The 15,223-nt window shown below is 43.7% G+C and overlaps 1 protein-coding gene across 1 annotated transcript in view; it reads right to left on the reverse strand.

Annotated features, from left to right (window-relative positions):
* The window catches only part of LOC106566979 (copine-9-like), a 126,905-nt gene that overhangs the window by 48,375 nt on the left and 63,307 nt on the right, over positions 1–15,223 (reverse strand). Inside the window, exons 5-6 of the mRNA XM_014135691.3 lie at positions 10,243–10,282; positions 8,972–9,048 (exon numbers count right to left, since the gene is read on the reverse strand). Of these exons, the coding sequence (XP_013991166.1) occupies positions 8,972–9,048; positions 10,243–10,282 (117 nt within the window). The remainder of the gene's footprint in view (positions 1–8,971; positions 9,049–10,242; positions 10,283–15,223) is intronic.

Consider the following 15,223-nt stretch of genomic DNA (forward strand, 5'->3'; position numbering starts at 1 on the left):
AATTAACTAATGATGAGCTGTAGCCAAAGTAGCCCACAAAGTTGTGCTGTAGACATCCTAAACTGGCTGCGCATGACTGCGCATGACAGACAGGTGGTATCCTCCCAGTAACTAAATATCATCTGCTAGAGAATTACACTTCCCTTATCATCCAATACCTCCCATCTCCTCCACACATCTAACACCCCCCATTCCCTCCACACTTCCTACCCCCATCCCCTCACATCTGGAGACACACTGCTCTCCCAGGGAGCCTCTGAGCTGCCTCTGAGAGGCACACACAAACTACACTCACCCATAAACTCCACTCCCTGTAGCTATGGATCCAAAATAATGCATTGTTGTTTCATGAATACATGTAAAGCCGATGAACTAAAATAGATTAAACAAGAGCACAAGAACAGGAAGACACCCAAGTCTTGCAAACTGCTCATGACTGCTTAAGAAATACAAGAAGACTTGAGGAAAAGTAGCTTAGGCAGAAATTGGTAATGTCACAGCAGAGGTAGCTAGAAGGAACATATGGCACGTTGTTTAGTTGCACACTGCCTGCCTGCCAGGATCTCAAAACATTTATCATGTGAACCTTGATCGTGTATCGTTTCACACTTTTGACAGCATCGAAATGTGATCCTCAAGAGGTCTGACCATGTGGGAGATTTGACATTGAGCTGAAAGGACAGCAGAGCACTTACCGAAATGTGCATCTATACACAACCTGTCATATGACATGTGATTTGATTGACTGATGTCTGCAAGAGAAATCCCAAAGTGTAATTTCACAATGTGTGCCCTATACATTTCTAAAATGAACAATATATCACCCGTGACAGCTTATTTAGCTGTGTTTCCACCTCATATATCTCCATCTACTCTTGTGGCGGTTGCTTTGATAATGGACTGAGGGTGTATTTTCTATGTCCTCTATCTATAAACACTGAATCTTCTATGAGGTTTGACTTTTTAATTTCTCTCTCCGACAGCACATTGGAAAGGACTTTTGCTCCGGTTTTGTAGAAACTAAATGATTATTTTCAATATGGGCTGATTTGTCATAGCAAACTAAGAACTGGGTTTTTGTGTCAATCGACTTGAATTAGCTGGAGTCTCTCCCATTTAGTTTTATCACAAGTGAATTGCATGGGATGTTCAATATAGTAACACTATATTGAAGTAACACTATATTGAAGGTAGATGCTTCATTAACCTTATAGCAGAGAGAAAATAGCTCACCATGAGCTATTATGCATCAATAGCTATTAATTGCATTATAGGCAACCTATTATTTGCTCATAACACACTGCTAACTTACAGTATATCCACATGAATATTGAGTGAAATTGTGGAAGCATGAGTGAAATTGTGGAAGCATGGGGTATGCTCTCCACACCAAATCATACAGATAAAAATACGACCAGCATGCAATGTCACGTAGAGCACATATCTGATCTTCTAAAAGGGGAAAATTAAGTGTATTCACCCAATCATGCTTTTACACTATGGGAGAGCTTACAGTCCTTCTCAGTTACCATAGAAACCAACAGGTAAGTGGTAGAGAAGTGCTTCTTCCTCCACAGCATGATACCCCATTCTCAAAACAGTGACCTACAAAAAGACGCCCACCGCCGCGTGGAGGCCATCGCCAGGCATTTCGGATTGGCTCTCCTCCGCCTCTCACTCTAGGGGGTGTGTGTGGAATAAAGGCAATGCTGGGGGTATGTGTTTTTTATTTTAAACAATTAGTATGTGGATCAGCTTTAATATTGCAAATAGATTTTGGCTTCTATCAATCTAATAGTCTGCATAATTTCCAATCCAGCCATATATATATATATGTTTTATAAATATATACACATATATATATATATATATATATATATATGTTTTATAAATATATATATATATATATATATATATATATATATATATATATATATATATATATATATATATATATATATATATATATATATATATATATATATATATATATGGCTGGATTGGAAATTATGCAGACTGTTAGATTGATAGAAGCCAAAATCTATTTGCAATATTAAAGCTGATCCACCTACTGATCCACCTACTATATTTTCCTTTATTATTTTCCCCTAACCCTCCCACCCCTCCCCTAATTGGAGTAAACTAACGGACAACAACACTTAGGCTTCTACTTCCAGCTTATACATACTATATAGTGCATTCTGACTTCTTGAAGTATTCAGACTTCTTGACTTTTCCACATTTTGTTACGTTACAGCCTTATTCTAAAATGTATTAAATCGTTTTTTTTTCTTAATCAATCTACACACAATACCCCATAATGACAAAGATATTTACTTTTTCAGAAATTTTTGCAATGTATTAAAAATAAACAAACTGAAATATGACATTTGCATAAGTATTCAGATACTTTACTCAGTACTTTGTTGAAGCACCTTTTGTCGTAATCGTCGTAATGATCGGACCAAATTGCAGTGGGGATGTGAATCATCTTCTTGATTTTTTAAAGAAATGAACACTGAACAAAAGAACGACGAAAAACAGTCCTGTAAGGTACTAAGACTATACATGGAACAACCACCCACAAACACAAGAGAAAATAAACCCACTTAAATATGGCCTCCAATTAGAAGCAACGATAACCAGCTGCTTCTAATTGGAGGTCGTTCCCAAAACTAACATAGAAATAGACAAACTAGAAAACCCACATAGAATCCCCACTCTAACCTCTCCACCCCTGCTGAAGGCTCAGGGCTGTAGCTCATCGCTGAAGGCTCTGGGCTGAGGGGCAACTCTGGCTGCGCCGGACTGGCGGGCGACTCTGGCTGCGCCGGACTGGCGGGCGACTCTGGCTGCGCCGGACTGGCGGGCGACTCTGGCTGCGCCGGACTGGCGGGCGACTCTGGCTGCGCCGGACTGGCGGGCGACTCTGGCGGTTCCGGACTGTGGGCCGTCTCTGTCGGTTCCGGACTGTGGGTCGTCTCTGTCAGTTCCGGACTGTGGGCCGTCTCTGTCGGTTCCGGACTGTGGGCCGTCTCTGTCGGTTCCGGACTGTGGGCCGTCGCCGGAAGCACTGGACAGGGAACTGTCGCCGGAAGCTCTAGACGGGGCACTGTCGCCGGAAGCTCTAGACGGGGCACTGTCGCCGGAAGCTCTAGACGGGGCACTGTCGCCGGAAGCGCTAGACGGGGACTGCGCACTGAAGGCCTGATGCGTGGGACTGGCTTTGGAGGCGCCAGACTAGTGACACGCACCACAGGGCTAGTGCGAGGAGCAGGAACAGGACGTACTGGACTGGACAGGCGCACTAAAGGCCTGGTGCGTGGGGCTGGCTTTGGAGGCGCCAGACTAGGGATGCGCACCACAGGGCTAGTGCGAGGAGCAGGAACAGGATGTACTGGACTGGACAGGCGCACTAAAGGCCTGGTGCGTGGGGCTGGCTTTGGAGGCGCCAGACTAGGGACGCGCACCACAGGGCTAGTGCGAGGAGCAGGAACTGGATACACTGGACCTTGACTATGCACTGGAGGTCTGGAGCACACAGCCTGCACAACCCGTCCTGGCTGGATTGTTACTGTAGCCCGGCAGGGGCGGAGTGCTGGCACAGGGCGAACTGGGCTGTGCTGAGGCAAGATGGCTGCCGTGCGTAGAGCAGGCGCAGGGTAGCCTGGGCCCAGGAGACGCACTGGTGGCCAGATGTATTGTGCAGGCATACTTCTCCCTGGCTGGATGCCCACTCTAGCACGGCACCTGCGGGGGGCTGGTATCGCTCGCACCGGACTGTGCGTGCGGATGGGCGAGACCTTATGCACTTCCGCATAGAACGGTGTTCTCACCGCCAAACGCTCCCCATAATAAGCACGGGGAGTTGGCTCAGGTCTATTGCCTGACCTAGCCAATTTTCCCGTGTGCCCCCCCCAAAAAATGTTTGGAGTCTGCCTCTTGCACTTGCCACTCGGTGCGTATAACGCCTCGTAATGGCGCCGCTTCGCCTTGGCTGCCTCCAGCTCCTCCTTAGTACTCCCCAGCCTGGTGCCATGATCCTGCCCCATCCAGGATCTCCTCCCAGGTCCATGACTCCTTATACTCCTCCTGGTGCTCCTTCCTCCGCTGCTTGGTCTTCTTATGGTGGGTGGTTCTGTCATAAGCGTTGTAATTATCGGAACAAACTGCAGCGGGGATGTAAATCATCTTGATTTATTAAAGAAATGAACACTGAACAAAAGAACGACGAAAAACAGTCCTGTAAGGTACTAAGACTATACATGGAACAACCACCCACAAACACAAGAGAAAATAAACCCACTTAAATATGGCCTCCAATTAGAAGCAACGATAACCAGCTGTTTCTAATTGGAGGTCGTTCCCAAAACTAACATAGAAATAGACAAACTAGAAAACCCACATAGAAATAGAAGACATAGAACATAAACCAAAAACCCCGAAACACACTAAATAAACACACCCCTGCCACGTCCTGACCAAACTACAATAACAAATAACCCCTTTTACTGGTCAGGACGTGACACCTTTGGCAGCGATTACAGCCTCGAGTCTTCTTGGGTATGACGCTACAAGCTTGGCACACCTGTATTTGGAAATTTCTCACATTATTCTCTGCAGATCCTCTCAAACTCTGTCAGGTTTGATGGGGAGCATTGCTGCACAGCTATTTTCAGGTCTCTCCAGAGATTTTCGATTGGGTTCAAGTCCGGACATTCAGAGACTTGTCCCGAAGCGACACCTGCATTTTCTTGGCCGTGTGCTTAGGGTCGTTGTCCTATTGGAAGGTGAACCTTCACCCTAGTCTGAGGTCCTGAGCACTCTGGAGCAGGTTTTTATCAAGGATCTCTCTGTACTTTGCTCTGTTCATTTTTCCTTCGATCCTGACTAGTCTCCCAGTCCCTGCCGCTGAAAACAGCCCCACAGCATGATGCTGCCACCACCATGCTTCATCGTAGGGATGGTATTGACCAGGTGATGAGCAGTGCCTGATTTCCTCCAGACATGACGCTTGGCATTCAGGCCAAAGAGTTCAATCTTGATTTCATCAGAGCAGAGAATTTTGTTTCTCATGGTATGAGAGTCCTTCAGCGGGCTGTCATGTACCTTTTACTGAGGAATGGCTTCCGTCTAGTCACTCTACCGTAAAGGCCTGAATGGTGGAGTGCTGCAGAGATAGTTGTCCTTCTAGATGGTTCTCCCATCTCCACAGAGGAACTCTGGAGCCCTGTCAGAGTGACCATCGGGTTCTTGGTCCCTTCTCCAGATCTGTGCTTCGACACAATCCTGCCTCGGAGCTCTACAGACAATTCCTTTAACCTCATGGCTTGGTTTTTGCTCTGACATACACTGTCAACTGTGGGAACTTATATAGCCAGGTGTGTGCCTTTCCACATCATGTCAAATCAATAGAATTCTCCACAGGTGGACTCCAATCAAGTTGTAGAAACATCTCAAGGATGATCAATAGAAACAGGATGCACCTGAGCTCAATTTTGAGTCTCATAGCAAAGGGTCTGAATACTTACGTAAATGAGGTATCTGTTTTTTATTTTTAATACATTTGCAAACATTTCTAAAAACCTGTTTTCGCTTTGTCATTACGGGTTATTGTGTGTAGATTGATATATTTTTTAATTTAATCAATTTCAGAATAAGTCGAGGGGTCTGAATACTTTCCGAATGCACTGTACATTTTATGGACACAGTATATTATGCGTTAGTTATCTTCTTGTTATTTTTAGTCCCACCTTTCAGCTCCCATCAACCCCTCCAATCTATCACTGAACACCATCCAGTTTTGATTTATATTTGCCAGATATTTTTCAACTGTGCTGTGATGTTTCACAAGTTCTGAACCTTTCTATTCTCATAGTTTCTACAGACTGTAAATTAAAGATACCATTTTTTGCTAAGAGTATTATTATATTATTGATCGATTGTCTATGACTTTTCAGACCACCCAGCAGTGCTATTTGCAGAGTTAACTCCAGGTAAATGTTGCAGGGAGGATGTGTTTTTGGGTTTGTTTTGACAGCCATGTGAAACACACTAAACACATAGAGGAGTTGTCTCCAGGCTTTGTCATTACAGATGCCCTCTGGGATGGCAGGCTCTGTCTGCTGTTGGTTCTTCTGTACCCGTCCCCCTCTCACTCTCTGTCACAGCTTGCTACATGTCCCCCAGGAATGTGGCCTTCTAAATGCCGGAGAGTCAAGGAGGGAGAATGGCACATTTTGGAACAAAACCCACATCCCTTTCCTTCGATGCTCTCGGCATCTTTGTAGCTTCATCCATTGTCGGTTTTAAATAGCGGTCTTTTGAGTGACCAACCAGACAGGCTGAATGGCGATTGTTTTTATTGTTGAATGCAAGGATTTTCTTCAGGGTGAAGCATTTTTTTTAAGGCTTTTCTAAAGGATTCTCAAAATGATGTGTCGTGCAAATAATTGCTGTTTGAACAAGACTTTTAGTTTGTGATGGGGGATGCAACTTGCATGCTTTACTTTTCAGAATGTGGCGGTACAGTATGTGAGCAGGACCATTGGTGAGTGTGTGTGTGCCTGCGTGCATGCATGCATGTGCGCTTGTGCATAAGTGTGTGTGCACAGGCACAGGGGAAGGTAACGCTTCACTCTGGTAACGCCAAGAAGGCAGAGCACATTTTTATCTCGCCAATAGAAAAAGTGCAGCAGGCCCAAACCCAGTGGCATCCTCCAAAGGCTACACACATCTCTCTCTCTCTCTCTCTCTCTCAGCTCAGCTCAGCTCAGCTCAGCTCAGCTCAGCTCAGCTCTGCTCTGCTCTGCTCTGCTCTGCTCTGCCAAGGCTATGTCATTTGAACTGGGAGATACACAGTGCTGGCTGCATGGGGACGATAAGCCTGAAAACGTATAAATAGAGAAATGGATGAAGATGTCCAACGGGATCTTTTATGGTAATCGAGAACATTCGCTCCCATGGTCATGTGTAAAGTCAATGACTGGCCTCTGTTTTAGGAGTCTGTTCCTGAGGAATAAAACATGATTGGTATTTACAAATATTGTCGCTCCTTATGCCCCCAAAATAAGAACATGCATACCTCTACACGAACACACAGACAAAAAGCTAAGGACACTCAGTCTGAGAGAAAATAGCGCTCAATAGTTCATCTCCGTTTCTGCAATTACAATATTTTCCAGCTGACGAACTCATAACATACATGCACACTGCACAAACAACACCTTATTGTCGATTTCTGAAATCGGTAGGAAATAAAAAATTATGCTTCACATTACAATTTCTGGACAAAATTACCCTATCAAGAAGTTGATTCCAAGATGTTACTATGTCGTGCACCAGAGGTGCTTTGGCAATCATTGTTTTTTCACTAGTTTCTTTCTGAGGCTATAGAGTATGGAATATTGCCACGGGTTTATACCATAATACATTCTCAACGTTTACAGCTCACCTACAGTGCTGTGCTCCGTTTCCAATCTACAGACAGATAGTCCCTCCCTCAAGACCAAACCAACATTTGCCAATCACATGGGCCATGACATCCAGCCAAAGCTTTTGATATGGTAAACCATTCCATTATTGTGGGCCGGCTAATGAGTATTGGTGTCTCTGAGGAGTCTTTGGCCTTGTTTGCTAACTACCTCTCTCAACGAGTGCAGTGTATACAGTCAGACCATCTGCTGTCTCAGCCACTGCCTGTCACCAAGGGAGTACACCAAGGCTCGATCCTAGGTCCCACACTCTTCTCAATTTACATCAAGAAATAACTCAGGCAGTAGGAAGCTCTCTCATCCATTTATATGCAGATGATACAGTCTTATACTCAGCTGGCCCCTACCCGGATTTTGTGTTAAATGCTCTACAACAAAGCTTTCTTAACCTTGTTCTGAACACCTCCAAAACAAAGGACATGTGGTTTGGTAAGAAGAATGCCCCTCTCCCCACAGGTGTGATTACTACCTCTGAGGGTTTAGAGCTTGAAGTAGTCACCTCATACAAGTACTTGGGAGTATGGCGAGATGGTACACTGTCTTTCTCTCAGCACGTATCAAAGCTGCAGGCTAAGGTTAAATCTAGACTTGGTTCCCTCCATCGTAATTGCTCCTCTTTCACCCCAGATGCCAAACTAACCCTGACTCAGATGACCATCCTACCCATGCTAAATTACGGAGACGTAATTTATAGATCGGCAAGTAAGGGTGCCATTACCATTCTGCCATCAGATTTGCCACCAATGCTCCTTAAAGGACACCTCACTGCACTCTATACTCCTCTGTAAACTGGCCATCTCTGTATACCCGTCGCAAGACCATGGTTGATGCTTATTTATAAAACCCTCTTAGTCCTCACTCCCCCATATCTGAGATACCTACTGCAGCCCTCATCCTACACATACAATACCCGAAATGCCAGTCACATTCTGTTAAAGGTACCCTAAGTACACACATCCCTGCCTCGCTCCTCTTTTCAGTTCGATGCAGCTAGCGACTGGAATGAGCTGCTAAAAACACTCAAACTGGACAGTTTTATCTCTTCATTCAAGACTCAATCATGGACACTCTTACTGACAGTTGTGGCTGCTTCGATGTATTGTATTGTTGTCTCTACCTTCTTGCCCTTTGTGCTGTTGTCTGGGCCCAATAATGTTTGTACCATGTTTTGTGCTGCTACCATGTTGGGCTTCTGCCATATAGTGCTGCTACCATGTTGTTGTCATATTGAGTTGCTACCATTCTGTGTTGTCATGTGTTGCTGCCATGCTATGTTGTTGTCTTAGGTCTCTCTTTATGTAGTGCTGTGGTGTCTCTCTTGTCGTGATGTGTGTTTTGTCCTATATTTTTATTATTATTATTAAATCCCCGCCCTCGTCCCCGCAGGAGGCCTTTTGCCTTTTGGTAGGCCGTCATTGTAAATAAGATTTTGTTTTTAACTGACTTGCCTAGTTAAATAAATAAAATAAAAGACTTACGAGAGGCTCTTCTCCAGCCGTCCACCCGTGGAGCCAATGATCTCCCCCAGAGTGCAGAAGGTCTGACCCAGGAAGTCCTGGTGCAGAGAGCCTGGGGTTAGTCATTTGACACGTCTGACAGCCAGGCAGTTCACAGTAGTACATTACATACAATGCTTTATCATACATCCCACATGGCAGGTTGAAAGCTAAGTGATACAAATCAAATCAAATGTTATTGGTCACGTACACATATTTAGCAGATGTTATTGCGAGTGTTACGAAATACTTGTGTTCCTAGCTCCAACAGTGTAGTAGTAACTAACAATTCACAACAATACACACAAATCTAAAAGTAAAAGAATGGAATTAAGAAATATATAAATATCAGAACGAGCAATGTCGGAGTGGCATTGACTAAAATACAGTAGAACACAATATATACGTACATATCATATACAAAGTGGCTGAAGACATTGCAAACTATTGTGACACTGAAACCTCAACAATTAAACATGGGCATACAGTGTGTTATCAAAAAGGTTAAAATACTCAAATCTAGTAGGTGTATCTTATAAACCCGATACATCTCATTGTCCAAAGTTGTTTTTTACCAAGCTAACATTTCAAGCTGGGGTTACATCTGTCCACACCACACAGAGAAGCAGGTGGGTACATTGAGAAGCACAGACATGGCAAGGCACATAAAAACACCGGCACAAGAACAACAACAGAGCTCTGTCTGCAAGTTCGCTCTCTGACACACACCATTATGCTGTTTCAAAAAGCAACTAGCCTACGGTAGCTTTGGCTTTGAAGTCGTCTCTCAAAGTGCTTTAGCTGAGCATTTGATATAATGGGATGGCTTAATGATACTATGGTTGACACTATGGTTGATTGGAGCAACAAAACAAAACACAGATATTGGACAAGTGACAGCAGAAGTACAGAAAAACACAACAATCTCACATCATGAATGGCTGTCTCTAAATGCAAATAAGGAGACGATACATAACATGCCATAATGACTGACATTACAGCTGTAAATGTATTTACTAGTTGCATCAATACTAACCTTCTGCGCTCCCGTATTTTGTTGAGCAGAAAGGCAATAGAACACAGTCAGAGGTCAAATCTAGAATATAATATTGTAGACTATTGTATTCATACAAAGACAACAAGCTTCCTTCTGATAATTATCCTTCATCTGTACTGTCAGTATTGAGTCACGATGGCATAATTAACAACACAACATTAACAGCATGTCTTACACTGTGTGGGGAGACACTTACAAATTTAGAAATATTTGAACTTCTGGAGTCCACATTGTATCTGCAAGAAACCAAACATAGTTAGGTATAAATCACTTAAAATGACAAAATCCATGTGAATAACCAGTGAGCTAGGGAGGTATGTCCTTACCTAACAGTTTAGGTATTGGATACTGTACGTGTCGTCCTGAACTAAATGAGCAAATCAAATTATCTCTAAATTAACCTTAACATTTCACAGGGCCGTTTCTGCATAAAGGAGGGATACACAGTAGAGGGGCTGAGAGTATTTTCTTTGGTTGCGTCCCCAAATGGTACCCTATTCCCTTTATAGTGCACTACATTTGACCAGAGTCCATAGGACTGTGGTCAAAAGTAGTGCACTATACAGGGAGTAGAATGCAATTTGGGATGCAGCACTTGTCTCCCAACACGAGAACATCCGTTGACTGTTGGACTAGTCAACATCCATTAACTGTTCCTGAATCCTATTCACTGTGGATATGAAGCCAATCCTCCACCTTGGGCTCAGGGCTTCGATGCTTGCTTAACCATTCCCTTGCTCAAACTTGCTTGTTTTCATTGGTTCAATGTTATAGAACATTATTGAGTCCCATCATTTGGGAGTTATCTGTTTGTCTGTAGCATGACTGTTATGCTGGAGTAGACTGATTGATTATTTGCCCTTTGTAAATTAAAAATGAATATTGACCCTCTTAACACCTGAGTCACACTCATTGTTTGTAAGAACTTTGTCACAGCGCAGAACAATTGTTTTTCCATGGCATATAATCAGACATTTCAAATTCATACAATGTCAATACATATTCACTACCATTCAAAAGATTGGGGTCACTTAGAAATGTCCTTGTTTTTGAAAGAATAGCAAATTTTTTGTCCATTGAAATAACATCAAATTGATCAGAAATACAGTGTACACATTGTTAATGTTGTAAATGACTATTGTAGCTGGAAACGGCAGATTTTTTACGGAATATCTACATAGGCGTACAGAGGCCCATTATCAGCAACCATCACTCCTGTGTTCCAATGGCACGTTGTGTTAGCTAATCCAAGTTTATTATTTTATAAGGCTAATTGATCATTAGAAAACCCTTTACGTTAGCACAGCTGAAAACTGTTGTTCTGATTAAAGAAGCAATAAAACTGGCCTTCTTTAGACTAGTTGAGTATCTGGAGCATCAGCATCTGTGGGTTCGATTAGACTCAAAATGGCCAGAAACAAAGGACTTTCTTCTGAAACTCGTCAGTCTATTCTTGTTCTGAGAAAGGAAAGCTATTCCATGTGAGAAATTGCCAAGAAACTAAAGATCTCGTACAACGCTGTGTACTACTCCCTTCACAGAACAGCACAAACTGTCTCGAACCAGAATAGAAAGAGGAGTAGGAGGCCCCGGTGCACAACTGAGCTAAAGGACAAGTCCATTAGAGTGTCTAGTTTGAGAAACTGATGCCTCACAAGTCCTCAACTGGCAGCATCATTAAATAGTACCCGCAAAACACCAGTCTCAAAGTTAACCTTGAAGAGGTGACTCCGGGATGCTGGCCTTCTAGGCAGAGTTGCAAGGAAAAAGCCATCTCTTTCCAGTATCTGTGTTCTTTTGCCCAATCTTAATCTTTTCTTTATATTGGCCAGTCTGAAATATGTTTTTTTCTTCACAATTGAAGAATAGTGGGACAACATTCCACAGGCCACAATCAACAACCTGATCAACTCTATGCGAAGGAGATGTGTCGCGCTGCATGAGGCAAATGGTGGTCACACCAGATACTGACTGGTTTTCTGATCCACGGCCCTACTTTTTTTTTTAAGGTACAGTATCTGTGATGAAAAAAATGCATATAGTGGCAAGAAAAATTATGTGAACTCTGGAAATACCTGGATTTCTGCATAAATTGGTCATAAAATTTGATCTGATTTTCATCTAGGTCACAACAATAGACAAACACAGTCTGCTTAAACTAATAACACACAAACAATTATACGTTTTCATGAATTTATTGAACACATCGTGGAAACATTCACAGTGAAGGGTGAAAGAAGTATGTGAACCCTTGGATTTAATAACTGGTTGACCCTCCTTTTGCAGAAATAACCTCAACCAAACGTTTTCTGTAGTTGCGGATCAGACCTGGACAATGGTCAGGAGGAATTTTGGACCATTCCTCTTTACAAAAACGTTTCAGTTCAGCATTATTCTTGGGATGTCTGGTGTGAACTGCTCTCTTGAGGTCATGCCACAGCATCTTAACCGGGCTAAGGTGAGGACTCTGACTGGGCCACTCTAGAAGGCGTATTTTCTTCCGTTGAAGCCATTCTGTTGTTGATTTACTTCTGTGTTTTGGGTCATTGTCTTGTTGCATCACCCAACTTCTGTTGAGCTTCAATTGGCGGACAAATAGCCTAACATTCTCCTGCAAAATGTCTTGATAAATTTGGGAAATAATTTTTTTGTTGATGATAGCAAGCGGTCTAGACCCTGAGGCAGCAAAGCAGCTCCAAACCATGATGCTCCCTCCACCATACTTTACAGTTGGGGTGAGGTTGATGTTGGTGTGCTGTGCTGTGCCTTTTTCTCTCCACATACAGTGTTGTGTGTTCCTTCCTAACAAAACTGTAGTGTCATCTGTCCACAGAATATTTTGCCAGTAGCGCTGTGGAACATCCAGGTGCACTTTTGCAAACTTCAGACGTGCAGCAAGGTTTTTTTTGTACAGCAGTGGCTTCTTCCATGGTCAATTAAGGTCACAGTTATAAAAACTTAGGACACTAAAGAGGCCTTTCTACTGACTCTGAAAAACACCAAAAGAAAGATGCCCAGGGTCCCTGCTCATCTGCGTGAACGTGCCTTAGGCATGCTGAAAGGAGGCATGAGGACTGTGCATGAGGACTGACTGCAAGGAGGCATGTCCCTACTGTGAGACACCTAAGACAGGGAGACAGGACGGACAGCTGATTGTCCTCGCAGTGGCAGACCACGTGTAACAACACTTGCACAGGATCGGTACATCCAATCACACCTGCGGGACAGGTACAGGATGGAAACAACAACTGCCCGAGTTACACCAGGAACGCACAATCCCTCCATCAGTGCTCAGACTGTCCGCAATAGGCTGAGAGAGGCTGGACTGAGGGATTGTGGGCCTGTTGTAAGGCAGGTCCTCACCAGACATCACCGGCAACAACGTCGCCTATGGGCACAAACCCACCGTCGCTGTACCAGACAGGACTGGCAAAAAGTGCTCTTCACTGATGAGTCGCGGTTTTGTCTCACCAGGGGTGATGGTCGGATTTGCGTTTATCGTCGAAGGAATGAGCATTACGCCGAGGCCTGTACTCTGGAGCGGGATTGATTTGGAGGTGGAGGGTCCGCCATGCTCTGGGGCGGTGTGTCACAGCATCATCGGACTGAGCTTGTTGTAACTGCAGGCAATGTCAACGCTGTGCATTACAGCGAAGACATCCTCCTCCGTCATGTGGTACCCTTCCTGCAGGCTTATCCTGACATGACCCTCCAGCATGACAATGCCATCAGCCATACTGCTCGTTCTGTGCGTGATTTCCTGCAAGACAGGAATGTCAGTGTTCTGCCATGGCCAGCGAAGAGCCCGGATCACAATCCCTTTGAGCACGTCTGGGACCTGTTGGATCGGAGGGTGAGGGCTAGGGCCATTCCCCCCAGAAATGTCCGGGAACTTGCAGGTGCCTTGGTGGAAGAGCGGGGTAACATCTCACAGAAAGAACTGGCAAATCTGGTGCAGTCCATGAGGAGGAGATGCACTGCAGTACTTAATGCAGCTGGTGGTCACACCAGATACTGACCGTTACTTTTGATTTTGACCCGCCTTTTGTTCAGGGACACATTATTCCATTTCTGTTAGTCACATGTCTGTGGAACTTGTTCAGTTTGTCTCAGTTGTTGAATCGTGTTATAGTCTTACAAATATTTACACATGTTAAGTTTGCTGAAAATAAACGCAGTTGACAGTGATAGGACATTTCTTTTTTTGCTGAGTTTATGACAACAGATTAAATAAATTAAGTAAAGTATCACGGGGAGAAAGGTGGAGAATGGGTGAGTTGATGAGCGAAGGGGAGAGAACGATGCATAATTATGTAATCACTAATTGTGAATGAAGAACATGGTGGGCCATTCTATTCTATTGATCTCGCTATTCTAATTATAATCTAAAAATAGTGTACCCTATATCAGTCCACTAAATCCAAGCAGTCTTATCAGTCTACTCTGGCCTACTTGGAGTATACAGGGAAAGTGTGCTTAATTTACAATGGAGAGAGGAAGGGACGACAAGCCGGTGACAATACTACAGGCCGATTATCAGCACAAAATGTCATCACAGAGAGAGCAGACCCTACATCTCAAGCAAAAAACTACATTAGCAACGCACTCACCAACTTTCGATGTTTATGTGACATGGACATGCTCTATAACTGATGCCATTGCATCAAGACGCACACCATGTGAGCACGAGCTGACAATAATTGACTATTTTTGACTGCTGTCACATTGACACTTCTATTCATTATAATGGCAGCATTGCTTTTGTGGTGATTTTCACTATTTATCAAGCACACTTGGTGCTTCTAATGATGTTTAGGCTGCTGATGTTTTCATCAAGTCTTGCTGACCATGCATCTTGGTGGTTGGGGTATTTGTGTGTGTGTGTGTGTGTGTGTGTGTGTGTGTGTGTGTGTGTGTGTGTGTGTGTGTGTGTGTGTGTGTGTGTGTGTGTGTGTGTGTGTGTGTGTGTGTGTGTGGGGGGGGGGGGGGGGGGGGGGTCGTTATAAAAATAAGCTGCTACCGCTTTCCGACACATATGCTTTCTATTTCATAGTTGTAACAAAGGCACTCCACTAATAAAATGTATTGAACAGTTAAATGTTGGTGATTTTAGTGGCTTTTTGTTTTTACATATAGCCTATATTAACATAAAGTAATGACAACGCTATTGTGTTATT

Source organism: Salmo salar, chromosome 13 (genome assembly GCF_965601325.2).
Source record: "Salmo salar chromosome 13, fSalSal1, whole genome shotgun sequence".
In the NCBI taxonomy this organism is placed as follows: domain Eukaryota; kingdom Metazoa; phylum Chordata; class Actinopteri; order Salmoniformes; family Salmonidae; genus Salmo; species Salmo salar.